A 16690-nucleotide genomic window follows, 5' to 3' on the forward strand; every position below is an offset into this window, starting at 1 on the left:
CCCGCAAGGATTTGAAGATGGCAAGTTCAATCCCGCCCTTTGATGCATGTTTCTGTTCTAGTTTTTATGAACACAACCCGTTGGCCTGTTTTATAAAAATGCATGGTTTTGCTTGAGAAAACATGGTAGGATAGCCACCCTTGTTTTGTGATAACCACCCCTTGATTTGTGATGACTATTCCTTGACCACCTGTTTTATAAATAAAAATGTGTGTGTGTGTGGGAAGAGATAAAATGTGGTTTTGAAAGATGAGTTAGACGGGATGAATGGCATTTCCGTGCGAATTGCCGTTGGTGTGCTCGTACCTACGTGGTTGAGCAAGGAAGGGAGATAGCCATCTTGTCACCCCTAAGGACCGAGTTGATGTGTCATCTCACCTAGCTTCCTGTCGTGCAAACCACTACTTGACCGTTGTATGGGCAACGGCTTAGCATAAACCCCACTAGTTAGTCTGATAGCCATCAAGAGAGCTGGGAGCAACGGGTGATCAAGGAGAAGGGATAAGCCTTGTGTGACTTATGACCCGGTTAAACCTCGAAGATAGGTCGAATGACCCCTTGATGGATCCCGTGGTGGCTAGTCAGGTCTAGCTAAGGTGGGTAATGGCTTTGTTGGGATCTGCATCGACACTAAGGTGATCGTGTTGTGGTACCCCACCTGTGGGTAAAGTTGCACACCTCTGCAGAGTTAAAATCTATTCGAATAGCCGTGCCCACGGTATTGGGCAAGTTATGGTGTGGTCACATAACTAGTGTTTCTCTCTGGGGAATGGTGGAACTGGTGTGGGTTGTTTGGAGAGTGTCCGGCAGTTGTGCCGTGTGCTACGGCGGACGGGGAGTCCGGTAGCAGCTTAAAACTTGGATTCCGTGTGGATCAACATCATGTGCTCCCTGGTACTTAAAAACTGGTTTTGAAAAATGTTTTTAAACTAACATTTGCATACAACCGAGTTTTCCGCAAATGAACCCTAACTTTATCCTTGGACTGTCCTGTGCATTAATTTCTGTTATGCCCCCCTGGGTGTGATTGGACTTGCTGAGTACGTTTGTACTCACCCCATTCTTACTTTTTACAGCAGAAGACCCAGACTATCTCCCCGAAGACGTCGAGTAGGGTTTCGTCCTGCACCCAGTCTTGCCTGTGGTTAGGGCCACCGCTGGAGTTCCGCATGGCACGAGACTCTGATGACCCTGTTTTCGTAGCTAGTGTAGTAGTGTGGGTTTTAGTTGTAATCCTCGCGATAGTGGCGCTTCACTGCCCATTACCGCGTAGAGTTGTACGGTGATGTACCATCTGATGTAATAAAAGTGATAAAGTATCACTTTTAAGTTTTCGCTGACGTGGGGACGCTTCAAACTTGCTGAACATCGGACATCGACGCGGTTCCGTGCTCTTCCTCCTCACGCCCGGCTTCTCCCCGCTCCGCCCCAACGCGTTCACCTACATGCCTCTTCTCCGCGCCGCGCGCCCCGGGTGACGCGCTCGCGCTCGCCACCCATTATATTCGCTCAAATTCCTCGGCGCCGAAGCCCGCCGCCCGCGACCGCGTCCTAGGGTCCGCGCTGCTCGACGTCTTCGCCCCGTGCGGAAGGATCGCCGCGTGCCGCCCGGTGTCCGACAGGATCCCCAGCACGACCTGCCGGCATGGCTGATATGCTGAGCCGGGCAGGTCGGCTTGATGATGCAGAGCATGGATATGATGTCGCACCTAATGCTGCAACGTACAGGTCAGTTATCCAGGCCTCTGGGATTCATGGCAAGCTGGAACGCGGCAAGAGGATGCGAAGAAGATGAGGAAGGAGATGAAGTCCAGGGGCATCAACAAGAGCCTTGGCTCGAGCGTTCTGGACACAGACAGCGATCTCCATGAGTTGTTGATGGATGATGGGGTGACAACTGCAATACACATGGAGGTATATATACACCATGGTTGAAGAGACTGAAGCCAGATGGAGTGAATTAACTCGGTCATCACCCGAGTACCGAAGCCATGCTGTTTGATACCAAGGATGAGGACAAGGCTGATGTCCTGTCCTTTTTGAAAGAGAATGTCCTGTCCTACCAGAGTGAGAGGTTTGCAATTGCCGTTGCGCAAATCGCTTCCACTCCCGTCAGGATCATGATGATCTCGCAGGTGTATGGAAGAGAGATCATCACGAGGGATCAGACCCGGTTCCATCACTTCAGAATTTCAGGTGTGGGGTGTGTTCCTGTGGAGATTTCTGGTGAATATTCAATAGCTTCTGACCAGTTTGTAGAGTTGTAGTTCCACATATTGTTTTATTTTATTTTATTTTTTATTTTGCCAATAAATCCCCAATTACCTAAGAATTTGATTTGGTAGAGAAGACCGATCTCCGGCTCACCTTTAATTGTTATGAGGATGGATTAGCTAACCTTTTTATTGCATCTTGTTCTGATGTAGATGATGGTTTGGGTCACATAAAACTATTGATATCATGCTCATGTTATTCCCATTTTCAGGTCTGTCTGTCCCTACATGTTCCACGATAAAAGAGTATTCTACAGGCCTTCAGCCAGACTGTCTGGGTGGTGTAGTTGGTTATCACGTTAGTCTCACACACTAAAGGTCCCCAGTTCGAACCTGGGCTCAGACATGATTCTTTTTTTTTGGTTTCTTCAGTTCCCACTGTATTTTTGTGTGTGTTTTCCCCGTCTATCCATGCTGGAAGATATAGCAGAAACGTAACGACATTACTCTGGCAACTATGCAGCTTTGCTCACATTTTATCACAAACATTATCATGCTTGTGAGCCATCTAGAGACCATTTTTCTTATATTACAGAACAGTTGGTAGCGCAAGATGTACATGCCACCGCATACTGGCATTCCAGAGTCTGAGGCAACACAATTTTCCTAAACTAGAGCATTCCAGACATGCATTACACAAAATACCCACTGCCACAAAAGCTAAGCGCCTCACTGACTCCTGGCGCATTTCAACCTACTACCAATCCCCCGTTGCCAGCAGCAGTGCAAAGGAACAGTGCAACCTGAAAAGACAAGACAGAAGCATCATTAGGCAACCATGGCCATATTGAGCTTGCCAAAATTTACTGTTCAATTTTACCACAATTTCACACATTGACAAATGCATGAGCAATGAAATGCATTTTTAACTCTAGTTGTCAGCGATTTTTTTTCCAGATTTTAGCAAAACATAGGGTGGTCAACTGCCTTATCATTATGTGTGGAATGACCTGCACTCCTGATAAAAAGTTTTCTTCTCTTGTGCTTTTTCTGGGGGCAGAAATAAAAGAATAACAGCTACTCATATAAGACTTTGTTCAATATGTAAACAAGACTGTAATCTACTAACCAGTAACCACTGAGCATCGGAGCAAGATGTATTCAAGTTCAGAATGATTATATTAATAGTGGTGATTGATACATTCACTAAACAGGAAATAATCATCATAAAAAAATATACAGAATAGTAAAGAGTTCAGCAGAATGGATCAATACTAATTTACGTTGTAACTTGTAAGAATAATTTGTTGGACAGCAATCAGAAATGACAAGATTTGTTTACCTGCTTTAGTACATTAGTTCGTGCATTCCCAGCATGTCTTTCAGTTTTATCAGAAAGAACCTCGGCAATTGGTAGAGCCACAGAGGCACGGCTTGAGTTTGGGAGCATTTGGAAACTTTCCCTTAATTCCAGGAGGAGCTCCTCTTGTTCCGTAATCGTAGGTCAATTCAGTCATGGGAGGAATATGTTTCATTGCAAAAAACATGATATGTGGGTAACTGTTGTCGCCATGGTCGTACTGTACAGGCTGCCAAATGAGATTTGGAGAACAGCTATGGTTCAGAAAGCGAGCCACATTGCCTGAACTTTTTGCACTTATGACAATAGGTAATCTTTTTAGTCTCTCAGTTGTGACATTAGCACTTGCGTCTTCAAGCAATTCTGCTCCCAGGTTCCATCTTAAAACCTTATCAATAGGCCATGATGCGCAAAAGGTATATTCATCTTCCTCGCCATCCATGTTCAGATTTGTTTCATCAATGACTTTACCAGCATACTCACAGATGAATGTACCAGCACGAATGGGATCCCAAGACCTGACACCCCATCCACAATCGCCAGTCCAAAAGACCTCAAAGTTCAGATAAACACCCTTCTGTGTGATCCTGTTTCGACAATTTTGAGAACACTGGCATCTGGAAGAGCACTCATAAAGCATTGGAATATGCTTCACAAGCAATCCAGAGGAGGTGTAAGGAAGATCACCACCGTTCAGTTGTGAACATGAACAATTAGGATCACCAGGCAAGCACACACTAGGACACTTGCAGCTCTGTAATGGTTTTGTCTTGCTAACTGGCCTCAAATACTCCACTCCAGTTACATAGTTGAAGTAGCTTGGCCCTTTCTCATCATCAACATCATTAACAAGGCATACAGGTATGTTCTCCACTTTTGATGATAAATCCAGTAGTATAGCCTTGTCTCTTGTCGCAGGATTTGCTTTCCACTTCTCAGTCATCTTCCAAACTGCAATTCCATCAGGCTGTCCTAGCTCTCTTCTCAGCTTGTACTTGAACACACTAAAGCCATTCTTTGCTTTGTCCATCCAGGAATCTTCGACCCGATAAAGTCCATCATAGATGTAAATTTTGCCCGAGCTAAAGAAAGGGTCTTGTGCACTGCGCACAACCCTGATCAGGTTTTTCCTTTTCATGCTGTTCATGAGAGCGAGGTTACCTCTTTCAAGCTTCTGGTCATGCTTCTCCTTGTGCCGACTATTGCCTCCCTGGCCTGTGTACACCAAAATGTCCATGTCATTGTCATCATTCTCATAACCACCAGATGAGATGATGCTGACAGCCAGAGTATCATTGTTTCCAACATGCTTAGCGGAAATGTAATCAATGCCAGCCATTGCAGGTGCATGTAAACCTACAATGCACATTTCAATCCTGAAGAAGAAAATGTCTCCAATTTCAACACCAGGTACAGGTCCTATGGTCTTCAGGTTATTGATCCTCAGGCCATTCTGCATCATGAGAGTACCAGCTTTCAAGTCAGCCCTCCTGCCTGCGTCCTCCTTTTCATCTAGTTGCAGTATACGGCGCCGAAGTGAATCAAACATCATCATGATTTCTTCAACTGATTCATTTGGGTCACTTGACGAGGATGGACAGGAGGCGAGCTCTATGTTGAGGCTTCTCTTTGTTGACCTGCGCTTGATGTTAGCTGCATCGGAGTACCCAACCTGCTGAGTCCTCTTGGTTGTCTTCCGTGACGTTGATGTTGGTTTTTTATGATCAGAAAAGAGCTTGCAGTCTTCATCCGATGATTCATATTCAGGTCGCGGAATGGGAAATGCTGCTGAGATTGGAGTAGCCTTCAGAGGAATTGGTGACTTTGGTAACGGTTGACCAAATGATGCTGCAGATTGTTCTGGCGAGGCGCGCGGCCTGAATGGCGTGACAAAAACTAGCATTGGATCAGTTGACTGGGTTGTCACATCATATCCCAGAGGAGTCGGGAACATTGGCGCTAATGACCGCAAAGGCTTCATGTCCAATGGTTGCCCTTGATCATCATTTTCTGATTCATCTTGCAGGTTCTTCATGGTGAACTCCTGGTAGTTGCACTGAACAATGGTCAATAAAGGTCACCGAACAGTCTGTATTTGTGATGGTAGCAGTGGTAAAAATAACCAACAAACTGTGATTACCGTGTGCAAAATGTATGCAAAATTGTATACTAAACAAGTGAGATGGATGTATAAGAAATAAGAAACAGAAATGATAGACACAAAATAAAATATAAGAGATAACAGAGATGACGAGCAAACAACGACAAATAACAACTTCTAAAAGAAAATAACAGGAGCATAATATCTTCTCAAGTCCAACAATAATAAATCTAAGAAAATGCATATCCATTGATCACTACATGTGTTGCTGAGCGCAGAGAAGTCACATTAGATATATGTATCTAGTATGCTTACAGATTCAAGTGGATGGATTCACATAAAGCACAAATGCTTCAGCGAGCTACTTCTTCCACCCTTAGACATTAATAAAATAAAATGCAGGTACGAATAAAGAAACATGGGGGGAAATATGATATATTTCTGCAACATTGAGGAGATCGCCCAACCCAAGCAACCAGAAAAAAGAGGGCCATTTCTTTCAGAGTCAAATCTAATCTTAGGTTATTCTAGGCAACCACTTACACGCACCTAAAGAACACTAGCAAAATCAAGAGTTGGGTGTTGAAACTAAAACTTTCAGAGTAGCAGATTAGCTAGGAAATATGAGATGAGAGCTGGAACCTTGGGGATGTCGTTGGAGCAAACAGTGCACGGACTCTTCAGAGCTCACAAAGGTAGGAAGAAAAAGGCGCCGGGTGCTGGCACAGTGGTGGAGTTGCTCCTCGTTCAGGTCGCTTCTCTGAAGATATATACACGTATACGAACACGGGACAGCAGGCAGTCGTGTCACCGCTCATTAATCTCTGGCTCTCACCAAGCAGAACAGTGAATCCACATCCACTCTCCACCGTTGGACTTGGTTAAACCTTGAGATACGTACCTCTGGAGTTGGCTGGAAACAACTAAAAAGAGTGTAAAATTGTAGGGGGTATTTAGCATGGCTCCCTTAGGAGGTTTGTTCGGAGAAGCTGGAGCTGGAGCTCCTTAGGAGGTTTCTTTGAAGAAGCTGGAGCTGGAGCCGGAAGGAGCTGGAGCCAGAATCGGAGCTGTTTGGTACAACTCCTTTTCTTTGGAGGAGCTGGAGCCGGAATCGGAGCCGTTTGGTACAACTGAAACAGCAGTGAAGCCGTGCCAAACACCGCCGTAGTTGCCAACTAAACTGATGAATCAGCGGTGTAGTTGACGTAGCCAGGATAGAATGGTAAATTTGTAGGCCTTGTTGCACAACAGCTCATGATCATTTCAATCCAACATCACATCACCTTAGAACGCATGTAGGAGCATTTTTTAGCCTCTGCTTCACTCCAGGTTAAAACATAGAGAAGTACTAAAAGAACATTGTACATTGGGTGCCTTCCTATCAATCTCACCAACAAAGTATGCTAGCAAAAAGATAGCAGAACTCGTGCTACAGCATAACACAGGTACTCCATTTGGACAGTCCGGAGGGTACAACATTTTTAGCTGTAGAGAAACGCCTATGTGACTTGAGCTACCGCTCGGTGAAGCGTTGCATGGTCATCATCTTCACTTCTGCGAAGCGTTTCGCGCAGTTAGACAAGCACGAGGCCTCACTCCTGCTGAAGCTGCTCCCGATGCTCCCAGTTACGCATTTGTCCCAGCAAATATGAGTCAACTTTGCCACGAGCTCATTTGTCAAGGCCTTCGTTCTCTCCTCCTGCAACACATGAAATTTTTAGTAATTTTATTTCTGCCAGAGCAACCATTATTGTGCTAGTTCAGTTGCGCAGGCTCTTTTTTCCAAAGAGATACTGGACGCGCGTATGCTAATTGTAAATGCTACTAAAGATTCGAAGGGTCCAGGGTGATACTAGTTAACTCTCCAGTATGCAGATATGAAATCAAACTGAGACAGAAATCAGTTCCTTGAGTACCAAAGGTAATACAAAAAATGCCATGTTTCTGTGAAGCATACTAGAAGGAAAGCATCATTGCCTCTTGTAATTATTCTTTTCAAATTTGAAACTTGACATCACTAACCATCATTTCCCCCCTCAGGTTCGACTACTTAACTACAAAACGCAGACTTTTGTGCTTTTTATATTTTAATAACTCCTCATGCACGTTATACGAGACAAAGGACCTTGCAAATTACCACAACACATCTGTAAGTATAAACATGCTAATTTTTATGCTACTCACAACCTCACAGCTCACAAATTTCACTACAGAACCATCATAGATGCTGTCCAAAAGTAGTTAATCTCATTCATAGAAACGGTGTGCAGTAACAATATTTAGATCCTGTACAGACATTAGGTTCAGTTAAATTCACAGGAACGCAACATGCCAGCTCCTTGTATAAATCACACATAGACTTGGGAATTCAAGAGTGTTTAAATTCAAGCAACTAGCTTATAAACTAAACTGTTTCTGTGTTACCATGAGGCCAGACTCTTTTTTATTATTATATGGATCCATAAAATCACTTTTACCTCCATTTCTGAACTAACATGGTGGTTAAGTACAGGTTACAAGAAAATCAGTTAGGAAGTCCAGTTAGTTTAGGTCAGATGGAAACATTTTCTATTTTTTTTAGGAAAAACTGTGTGAGTCAATTCAGGCTTAGCCAGAATTAGCAGAGAGACAGTTCAGTAAATCAGTATACAGTCAGTGCTATGCATGGTTTATGCACGGAGAAAAATCTGGTACTACCTCCAGTTATAGAATGGATCTGAGAGCAGTTACATCTCGATACGAACCCCTGCCACACCTCTAAACCCCGAATCCAGGGGCACTATCGCTCTCAGCATATTAAAGATTCTCTTAGCTCTATTATTATCCAGGAACTATAGCAGCGCACACCGACGAATAATAATGATAAGACAATAAGTCTAAACAACGGAAAAGGGGTAAATACGAAATCCACGTGGGGGGTTGATAGTTCACACAGCAAGAAGAACCAGTACATTCAAGCCAAGATTTACTAAGCTTTGCATCATAGGTGCCTGCCTAGGCCCTAGGTGTATATCGAGCAATAGCGTCCACCCGGAGGGGGGGAATCGGATGTTCTTTACGTCTAGGTTGGAGTGGAATACCTCTATGAGAGCCTTGAGCCGCGGGTTGTTGAGGACCGAAGCATCCATGGCTGGCTGGCCTTCCTCTCTGGAGCTCGATGGCGGTGGTGCTGGGATGCCCTCGCCGCGTCTGCTGCTCGATTTTTCTTCAAGAACGGGAACGGAGAACTGGAGAAGAGTGACGGCGAGGAGCGGAGGGAGGCTGCTAGAGGAGATGTTGGTAGTTGGGCCTGCATTTGACGCGCTGGATCGGCCCACTCACCTAAATTAGTTCCGCTGTACGGCCTAGTAACAGTTTGGGCCGGGCCAATTTATATACATCAGTAGTGGCCAGCCCAACCAGACAAGCAGCTGCGAGTGCCCGGCCCTCTGTCCAGGGATCATGGTAGTCACATGTTTGGATAATAATAGGTTGGGCACGTGGTTTAAAAAAGAAACCAAATATATTTTTAAAACTGTATACCTAAATTAAAATATGACTGCACCAGCAACGAAATCTTCAAAATAAGATCACATTCAAATATATTTGGATGGTTTTTTAAGGGACATTTTTTTTAATACGGAATAATAATCAAAAAATGTTACGTGTTATTTAACGGATTGGCTTCAGGTCGTGCGCGCGATCTGGAATATTTCCGTAGTAGACTGCTAGAGTGCTAGTGGTAGCCAACTTATATATGTGACCTCATCAATCATCATCCTTACTGACATGGTGATGATGGATGGATGGTAGCAAGGACGTGAGGAGTGACTAGTGTCTTTTCTTAATTGCTCCATGCATCTCTTATATATTTACAGTCTCATCAGTTTGAACTTCATTGCAAGATACGGCCGGAGTTAAACAAGGCGACACTCTTTGCTTGCTAGCTGTTGAGTGCTTCATCAAGTGTGATGACGCGCGCCACGTCAAAGCATTGATTTGCTAGGCCGTAGAATTTTGCCTGCACATTATTAGTTGTTTTCGTATTTTTAGATTTATTTGGAGCAGAGCGGGTGGAAACTAGAAGACATGAAACACATGAAAAAATCATGAACCGGCTAATTTGTAGCTTGTGACAGTGTGAGTGGTTAGGGTGGAAGCACACACGTACTGCCACAGCCAGATCAAGGGCCTTCGCTCGCTCCATGATTAGTACGCCGGCAGAAATGATTGTTAATTAAGAAAAAGAATAAAAATCCAAATGAGGCGGATAAGGCGATAGTGCCGCTCATCGGGCCCACATGACGGCAGCCGCGCGCAGCCAACCGCCGCCGAACGAGCCGCGCTCCGGCAAGCAACTGGCCGCGGCGCGCCCCCTGACGTCCGCCGTCTCCGGCACAGGATGGGCGTCTAGACCGCGGAGGGCTCCACCACACTCCTTGCGTGGCTTCCGTAGTCCGTAGGCACACTTCCCTTCAAAGCCACGGCTTCGTCTTCCTCTACTTAAGCGCACGCCCCTCCGGGGCCCCTGCCCTGTACTCGCATCCGGGACCGGGAGCTCGCCTCTTCTTCCTGAGGAGGTGTTGGATGGTGGATGCATGGTGAGCGCCTCGCTAAAGACACCATCTTTTCTCACCTACTTGCTCTGTGATATTTAGTTTCCTGTTCTTTTGGTTCCAATTTGAGCTCTAGATTGTGTGGGGAAGTTGTTTGATGGAATGCCCAAGAGGGAAGAACTGGTTAATCTCTGCGTGTGCGTTTTTTTACCTTTAAAGACAGGAGCGTCCGGCGTTAGTTGAAGGCGAATCTCTATGTGCTTTTGTCTGATGAACGAAGTGATAGATAATTTCGTGGCCCTTCTTTGGTCTTTGCCCATTTATAATGATTTAGCCCTATTCTTTATCACAGCTTTTCAGTTTTAGATTTCCAGTGTACAGAAGAATATAAACTACTCTAGCTTACATATACATTGTTTTAGATGTTCATCTGTTCTTTTCTATATGTACCATTACTATGTGTTTGCCTTTTGATTGTTCTATTGATGCTTCTGTTCTCTCTAAAATGGAGATGCTATTTTGTTGTAGATTCAGTTTCAGTCTAGCTCAAGTGACTTTCTTCTCTGTTTGTCTAATAGACACACTCATTGCATTAGTTCTTACAAGTGGAAGCCTATGGGTTTCAAGGAAGCATCCTCTACTACAATCTTCTGCCTCTTGCTTCTATTCTGCCTGGGCTGCAGATGCCTAGCATCAGAACTAGTGGCCACACAGGCAGCAACTCTCAAGGTTGACGCCTCACCGCAGTCAGCCCGAAAGATCCCTGAAACACTATTTGGGATATTTTTTGAGGTGAGACAGTAATTTATTCATACATGCCAGTTTGTTGGGCTTCTCATGTTTTGCCACATATGATCTGAACAATCCAAATATACCCCATGAATGATTTGGCTATACTGTAGGAGATCAATCATGCAGGAGCTGGTGGAATTTGGGCAGAGCTTGTTAGTAACAGAGGTACTCCGGTTATTCTTGATTGTACTGTGCCTTTTGGAATGAACTTTCTTTCAAGAGACTGGACCTGCTTATTTTGCTGTGAATGAGATGCAAAATAATAGTTCCCATTTAATAGCTTTAAGGTGATAATTTGGCACATTGTTTAACTCAAATCCATTCTCCCTGAACATTTTTTTTTCAAACTATGATTTGCTGAGCATACTATGATTCATTCTCTAAAGCAATAATACCAAATTTATTTTGATCATGAGCTGGAAAAACATAATAACTCATTTTTGCCAGAGCTGCTGTCAACTGTTGATGTTCAAGTGCATGGTTTAGCATAAACAGCTTCTGGATTTATGCTTCAGGTTTTGAAGCTGGAGGCCCACATACTCCCTCAAATATCGACCCATGGTCCATTATTGGAGATGACTCTTCCGTATTTGTGGCGACTGATCGTACATCATGTTTCAGTCGAAACAATGTTGCTCTGAGGATGGAGGCCCTCTGTGATGACTGTCCTACTGCTGGTGTCGGTATTTACAACCCAGGGTTCTGGGGCATGGTATGACTTTACATTATATTGCATGTTCATATGATCATATCAGTATGAGAAATGGATAGTTTCATCAGGACTATTTAGTTGATATCAATAATTTGTATGATACTGTTGTAGCTTTATGTAGTTATGCTATGTGATTTTTTTCCATACTTCGCCAATTCCGAATTGCAGTAACGATAGCAATAGCTGAAGGATTAGTGTTAGGAATTACGACCATCAGAGCTCCAGGCATTTTCTTTATACTGTTTACTAGTGTTACCTTTCATGTTCTGATCTTAGGATGATATTCAGTACATGTTCTGTTTTTCCAACCTTTCCAACTATTTTCCTTTCTATAATGCTATCATTTAAACTTACAGAACATAGAAGATGGAAAGGCGTACAATCTTGTTATGTACGTTAAGTCACCAGAAACAATGGACTTGACAGTTTCACTAACAAGCTCTGATGGGTTGCAAAACCTGGCTTCAACTACTATAACGTTAGTATCTTTTCTCTCAATATTGGGACGGGATCAAGGAAAGTATTTGGTTGTTCACAATAGCTGAAAGGATTGCTTTGTTGCAGAGTTTCTGGTACATCAAATTGGACAAAACTGGAGCAGAAGTTGGTTGCTAAAGGAACCAATAGAACCTCAAGGCTTCAGATAACAACTAACAAGAAAGGAGTTGTTTGGTTTGATCAGGTCTCACTCATGCCTGAAGACACATACAAGGTATATTATAGTATTAATGTATTATTCTAGATCTTATAGTGAAAGACACAACTAAAGCCAAGAAAAAACCTTATAAAATATGAATAATAAATATAGATTAGTAGTGAACCTCTCAGTATGAAGCACCACTCGTTCACTTCCGACTAGCAACAAAACATTGCCCCTTTAAACCAAAAAAAGGTCAGGGGGTTGTGACTCCCCCCTTCAGTTATCCAATAATTATGTCCCATTTCCATTGACTATTGGGCTGGGTACCTCAATGATGTGCCAGTGTACTCTGTGACACCCACTTGGCTGCAACATTTTTATTATGATCTGCACTTCATCATCCTGCAAACCATACTACTGACCACTTATAACCCTTTATCTCAAGAGAAGAGTAGTGTACTGTAGCACCCAGTTCACTGCTTTGGTTTGCTTGATGAATGAAATCACCAAATAAATATTTCTAATGGATACCCTGTTTGGCTGAATTTATATGTCGGTTCGTCTTTTTTCATGTACTCAATATCTCCAGATTTATTAATCTTGTCAAATCTTGAAAATGAAATTGATCTGTATCGGCATAAGGTCATAATTACCATGCAAAAGTTTATATGAGTATTTATCAACAATGCTTCTCGTTACACACAGGGACATGGTTTTCGCACAGAACTTATATCCATGCTTTTGGATTTGAAACCGCGATTCTTGAGATTTCCTGGTATGCGCCACCGTTTCTGATTGGAAATCAGGTTCTTGATTTTTGGACATATATGATAGATTGATATATGTTCATACATGCTGGTAATTGACTAGATTCCATACAACTATTGCAGGAGGCTGCTTTGTAGAAGGTGATTGGTTAAGAAATGCATTCAGGTGGAGAGAATCTATTGGTCCATGGGAAGAGAGGCCTGGACACTTTGGGGATGTTTGGCATTACTGGACTGATGATGGACTCGGATATTATGAATTTCTTCAGGTACAAGTTCACACTGCTTCAATTCACCTGTCCTTTCCTATCATTGTCCCTCTTAACAATTAACTTTGAAATGTACATCAAAGCTTGCGGAGGACCTGGGTGCTGCCCCAATCTGGGTATTCAACAATGGTAATTGTTTTCAGACTTGTTAAATCATTGATCACTGTTGGCCTTCTGAACTGATTGAAAGTCCACCCATAAAACTCAGGAGTTAGCCACAATGATGAAGTTGATACTGCTGCTATTGCTCCATTTGTAAAGGTATGTTTCTATGAGCTCCATAGTTATTTCTCTAGCAGACTAAACATTTTTTGTTATAGAAATATAAGAGTCTTCAACTTCTTTAATGCACTGTACTTTCTCAGCAATGGGTGCAAATCACCATTGTATATCAGAATAATAGCATTTCATTTTTTTTGTGAGCAAGGAAACATATCTCAAGATGAAAAATTTATTACTCAGATTACGAGAATAATAACATGTGATCAGTTTTGAATAATACTGAAGTTATTCTCTTAATCTTGAGTGATGAAAAAGATATTGTGATGGGTTTAGTCCTTTCCTTTCTACTCAGGCAGTTCATATGCAGAGATGATGCTTGACTTGAGTTGTACACTCGTATTACAAAGATTGTCCATGAACTAGCTTCTTCCTTTATATGAATGGTGGCTAACTCAATAAGATACCTTATATCTCCTAGACTTAGGTAGTTTTTGTATTCTTGATTGTAGGTTAATTGCTGTGGAACTGTTTGTTTTTCTACAGGATGTATTGGACAGTCTAGAATTTGCTAGGGGGAGTGCAGATTCGACATGGGGCTCTGTTAGGGCTGCGATGGGACACCCTGAACCATTCCCAGTGAAATATGTTGCAATTGGAAATGAAGACTGTGGGAAGAAATTTTACCGCGGTAAATTTTCAATTACATCTTTATTGCATCCTTAGTAGAGTTCAAGTCAAGAAGGTCTTGTGCACAAGGGCTACACGATATCCCTTTACTAGGAAAAGAAAATTAAGCAGAACAAAATTCTTAGTGGTAGTCGACAAGGGAAATAACTTCACCTACAATCTGTTTGTATAAATGAAACATAAGTATAAATGAAACATACTTTTAGTTGCATGGCGTGATATTCTCAATTTCTGTAACAGGTAATTACATCAAGTTCTACAATGCTATAAGGCAGGCATATCCAGATATTCAAATGATTTCAAACTGTGATGGTTCATCTAAACCACTTGATCATCCTACTGATTTATACGACTTCCATGTAAAGTTCTTGTTGCCAAGTCTATTTGTCCCAGTTTTTCCGTGTCTTGATTCTTGTGGTTCTGTTTAACAATTTGTTGTCAATTTGCCGCCTCTTAAATCTCAAAAATCCTTCTTTTGCTAGGTATATACCGATTCTAAGACTTTGTTTAACATGAAGAGCACGTTTGACAGAACATCTCGTAGTGGACCGAAGGTAAGTCTCAACTTTCGCAAGGAAAATTCTTGAGAAATAACTCTCTTTCATGACCTATCATTTACACTGATTCAGGACATCCTGACACATTTCTCTTGGGGTGTTCTTAGGATAGTATAAAATTAAAAAGGGTCCTGCGTTTCTTATATAATCACTGCCCTGGAAATGTTACAACTTACAACTCCGTAGGCAAATCCTAGCCCAAAAAAAAGATAGGAGGAAGAATAAGGTCGCAAATTCTTGAGATAGGAGGAAGAATAAGGTCACAAATTCTTAGGGGCCATTGTTATTCTAATGGACTACGAGAAATATATATATATGTGGAGCCATAGTCGCGAGTACTGCCGTGTGTGATGTTATTTTCATGTTCAAGACTCTCAATTCATTGACTTTCTTCCTTTCTTACACCATCATTCGTGCCTATTGGCATCACTATCTCCTGTTCAGACAGCAAACATCTTTCTGAATACGATTCAAATGCAGGCTTTTGTGAGTGAGTACGCCGTTTGGAGAAGTGACGCAGGTAGAGGAAGTCTTCTTGCTTCATTGGCGGAAGCTGCTTTCCTTACTGGGCTGGAGAAGAACAGGTGCTCTCTCTATTACTGAAATTGTCGGTTGTTGGTTCCATGATGACCAGACCTGAGTTTTCATGGATAAATTTTAGATGACGTCTCTTCACTTTGGCCACCATAACCTGATGGACTTCCATCTGCTCTAGTTTTACTACTAAGAAAGTTTTTACTGTGAGTTATTTGACCTCTTGTTGTTTCTTTGCAGTGACATTGTTCAGATGGCAAGTTACGCTCCACTATTCGTAAATGACAACGACAGAACGTTAGTATTTATGGGTTGATGCTTTCTTTGTTTCTTCTGTTTTAATTTTTGATTTAAAATTGAGTAAATTGTGCTTGAATAAAACTGTCAGGTGGAACCCAGATGCTATTGTCTTCAACTCGTGGCAACATTATGGAACTCCTAGCTACTGGATGCAGACACTTTTCCGTGAGTCCAGTGGTGCTATGCTTCATCCAATCACAATCAGTTCCAGCTACTCTGGTTCTCTGGCAGCATCTGCAATTACGTGGCAAGATTCAGAGAATAGCTTCCTAAGAGTAAAGGCAAGTAAAATTTATCACATCCATCTTAGCCTGTACCTGAAGGATTACAAACACGTGATCTCAAGAAGCTTTTGTCCAGGTTGTAAACTTTGGGTCAGATGCTGTTAGCCTCACAATCTCCACAACTGGACTTCAGGCTAGTGTTAATGCTCTGGGATCAACCACCACTGTTCTCACATCCTGGAATGTTATGGATGAAAATTCTTTCAGTAACCCAAACAAGGTAATTTTGGCCCCTTGCTTTCGCTTGCATTTGTCTGAAAATGACCATTTGTCTCGATGCATGTTTGCGCTCTGTTTTCGGCTGTCCTATGGCCCATCTGAATCCAAAGCCTGTTTGTAACTATTGTGCAGGTTGCGCCGGTGAAGAGCGAGCTGAGCAATGCCGCAGAGCAGATGCAGGTCACGCTGGCTCCTCACTCCTTCAGTACGTTCGATCTCGCGCTGGCGCCGTCCAAGCTTGTTGCGGAGATGTGAAGTGGCTTGGTAACCCCCCATACAAGGCTGGTGACAGATACACGAGGAAATACCCTACGCATGGTGTGATACGCAAATAGCAGCAACCAGGGAGTTGCTGCTGTTAGCATCTTGATAAAGCTTTGTATAGTGTAACACGATGCAGAGATACAGTACTAAATAAAAATCACATCAGGTTGGTTTGGTGTTGACTGATTTGCTGCTTTCTCCATGTGTTTTCTTTGCTTGCATGTTTTACTCATC

At 42.7% G+C, this 16690-nt stretch overlaps 3 protein-coding genes and 1 non-coding gene across 4 annotated transcripts; 2 read left to right on the plus strand and 2 right to left on the minus strand.

Moving 5' to 3' along the window:
• Positions 1 to 2545: 2545 nt before the first annotated feature.
• On the plus strand, positions 2546 to 2619 carry TRNAV-CAC. Its single transcript has one exon. It is a non-coding gene; the product is annotated as a tRNA-Val (tRNA).
• A 245-nt stretch (positions 2620 to 2864) lies between these two features.
• LOC112887291 (histone-lysine N-methyltransferase, H3 lysine-9 specific SUVH1-like) lies at positions 2865 to 5608 on the minus strand. The gene is made up of 2 exons (XM_025953430.1): positions 3556 to 5608; positions 2865 to 3016 (listed from the first exon to the last, which is right to left on the minus strand). Exon 1 carries the CDS (start codon positions 5606 to 5608, stop codon positions 3605 to 3607), a length of 2004 nt encoding a protein of 667 aa, XP_025809215.1. The 3' UTR covers positions 2865 to 3016; positions 3556 to 3604.
• Positions 5609 to 6929: 1321 nt separating this feature from the next.
• On the minus strand, positions 6930 to 8932 carry LOC112886495 (mitochondrial import inner membrane translocase subunit TIM8-like). Its single transcript, XM_025952404.1, has 2 exons — positions 8755 to 8932; positions 6930 to 7373 (listed from the first exon to the last, which is right to left on the minus strand). The coding sequence occupies exons 1-2, from the start codon at positions 8800 to 8802 to the stop codon at positions 7188 to 7190; spliced, it is 234 nt and encodes a 77-aa protein (XP_025808189.1). The 5' UTR covers positions 8803 to 8932; the 3' UTR covers positions 6930 to 7187.
• Positions 8933 to 10050: 1118 nt separating this feature from the next.
• On the plus strand, positions 10051 to 16645 carry LOC112885890 (alpha-L-arabinofuranosidase 1-like). Its single transcript, XM_025951583.1, has 18 exons — positions 10051 to 10254; positions 10806 to 11001; positions 11112 to 11166; positions 11517 to 11713; positions 12070 to 12191; positions 12278 to 12425; positions 13059 to 13128; positions 13244 to 13389; positions 13473 to 13518; positions 13598 to 13650; positions 14155 to 14299; positions 14539 to 14657; positions 14781 to 14852; positions 15336 to 15439; positions 15630 to 15686; positions 15778 to 15970; positions 16050 to 16193; positions 16325 to 16645. Exons 1-18 carry the CDS (start codon positions 10241 to 10243, stop codon positions 16445 to 16447), a joined length of 2004 nt encoding a protein of 667 aa, XP_025807368.1. The 5' UTR covers positions 10051 to 10240; the 3' UTR covers positions 16448 to 16645.
• The last annotated feature ends 45 nt before the right edge of the window (positions 16646 to 16690 follow it).

Source organism: Panicum hallii, chromosome 3 (genome assembly GCF_002211085.1).
Source record: "Panicum hallii strain FIL2 chromosome 3, PHallii_v3.1, whole genome shotgun sequence".
NCBI lineage: Eukaryota > Viridiplantae > Streptophyta > Magnoliopsida > Poales > Poaceae > Panicum > Panicum hallii.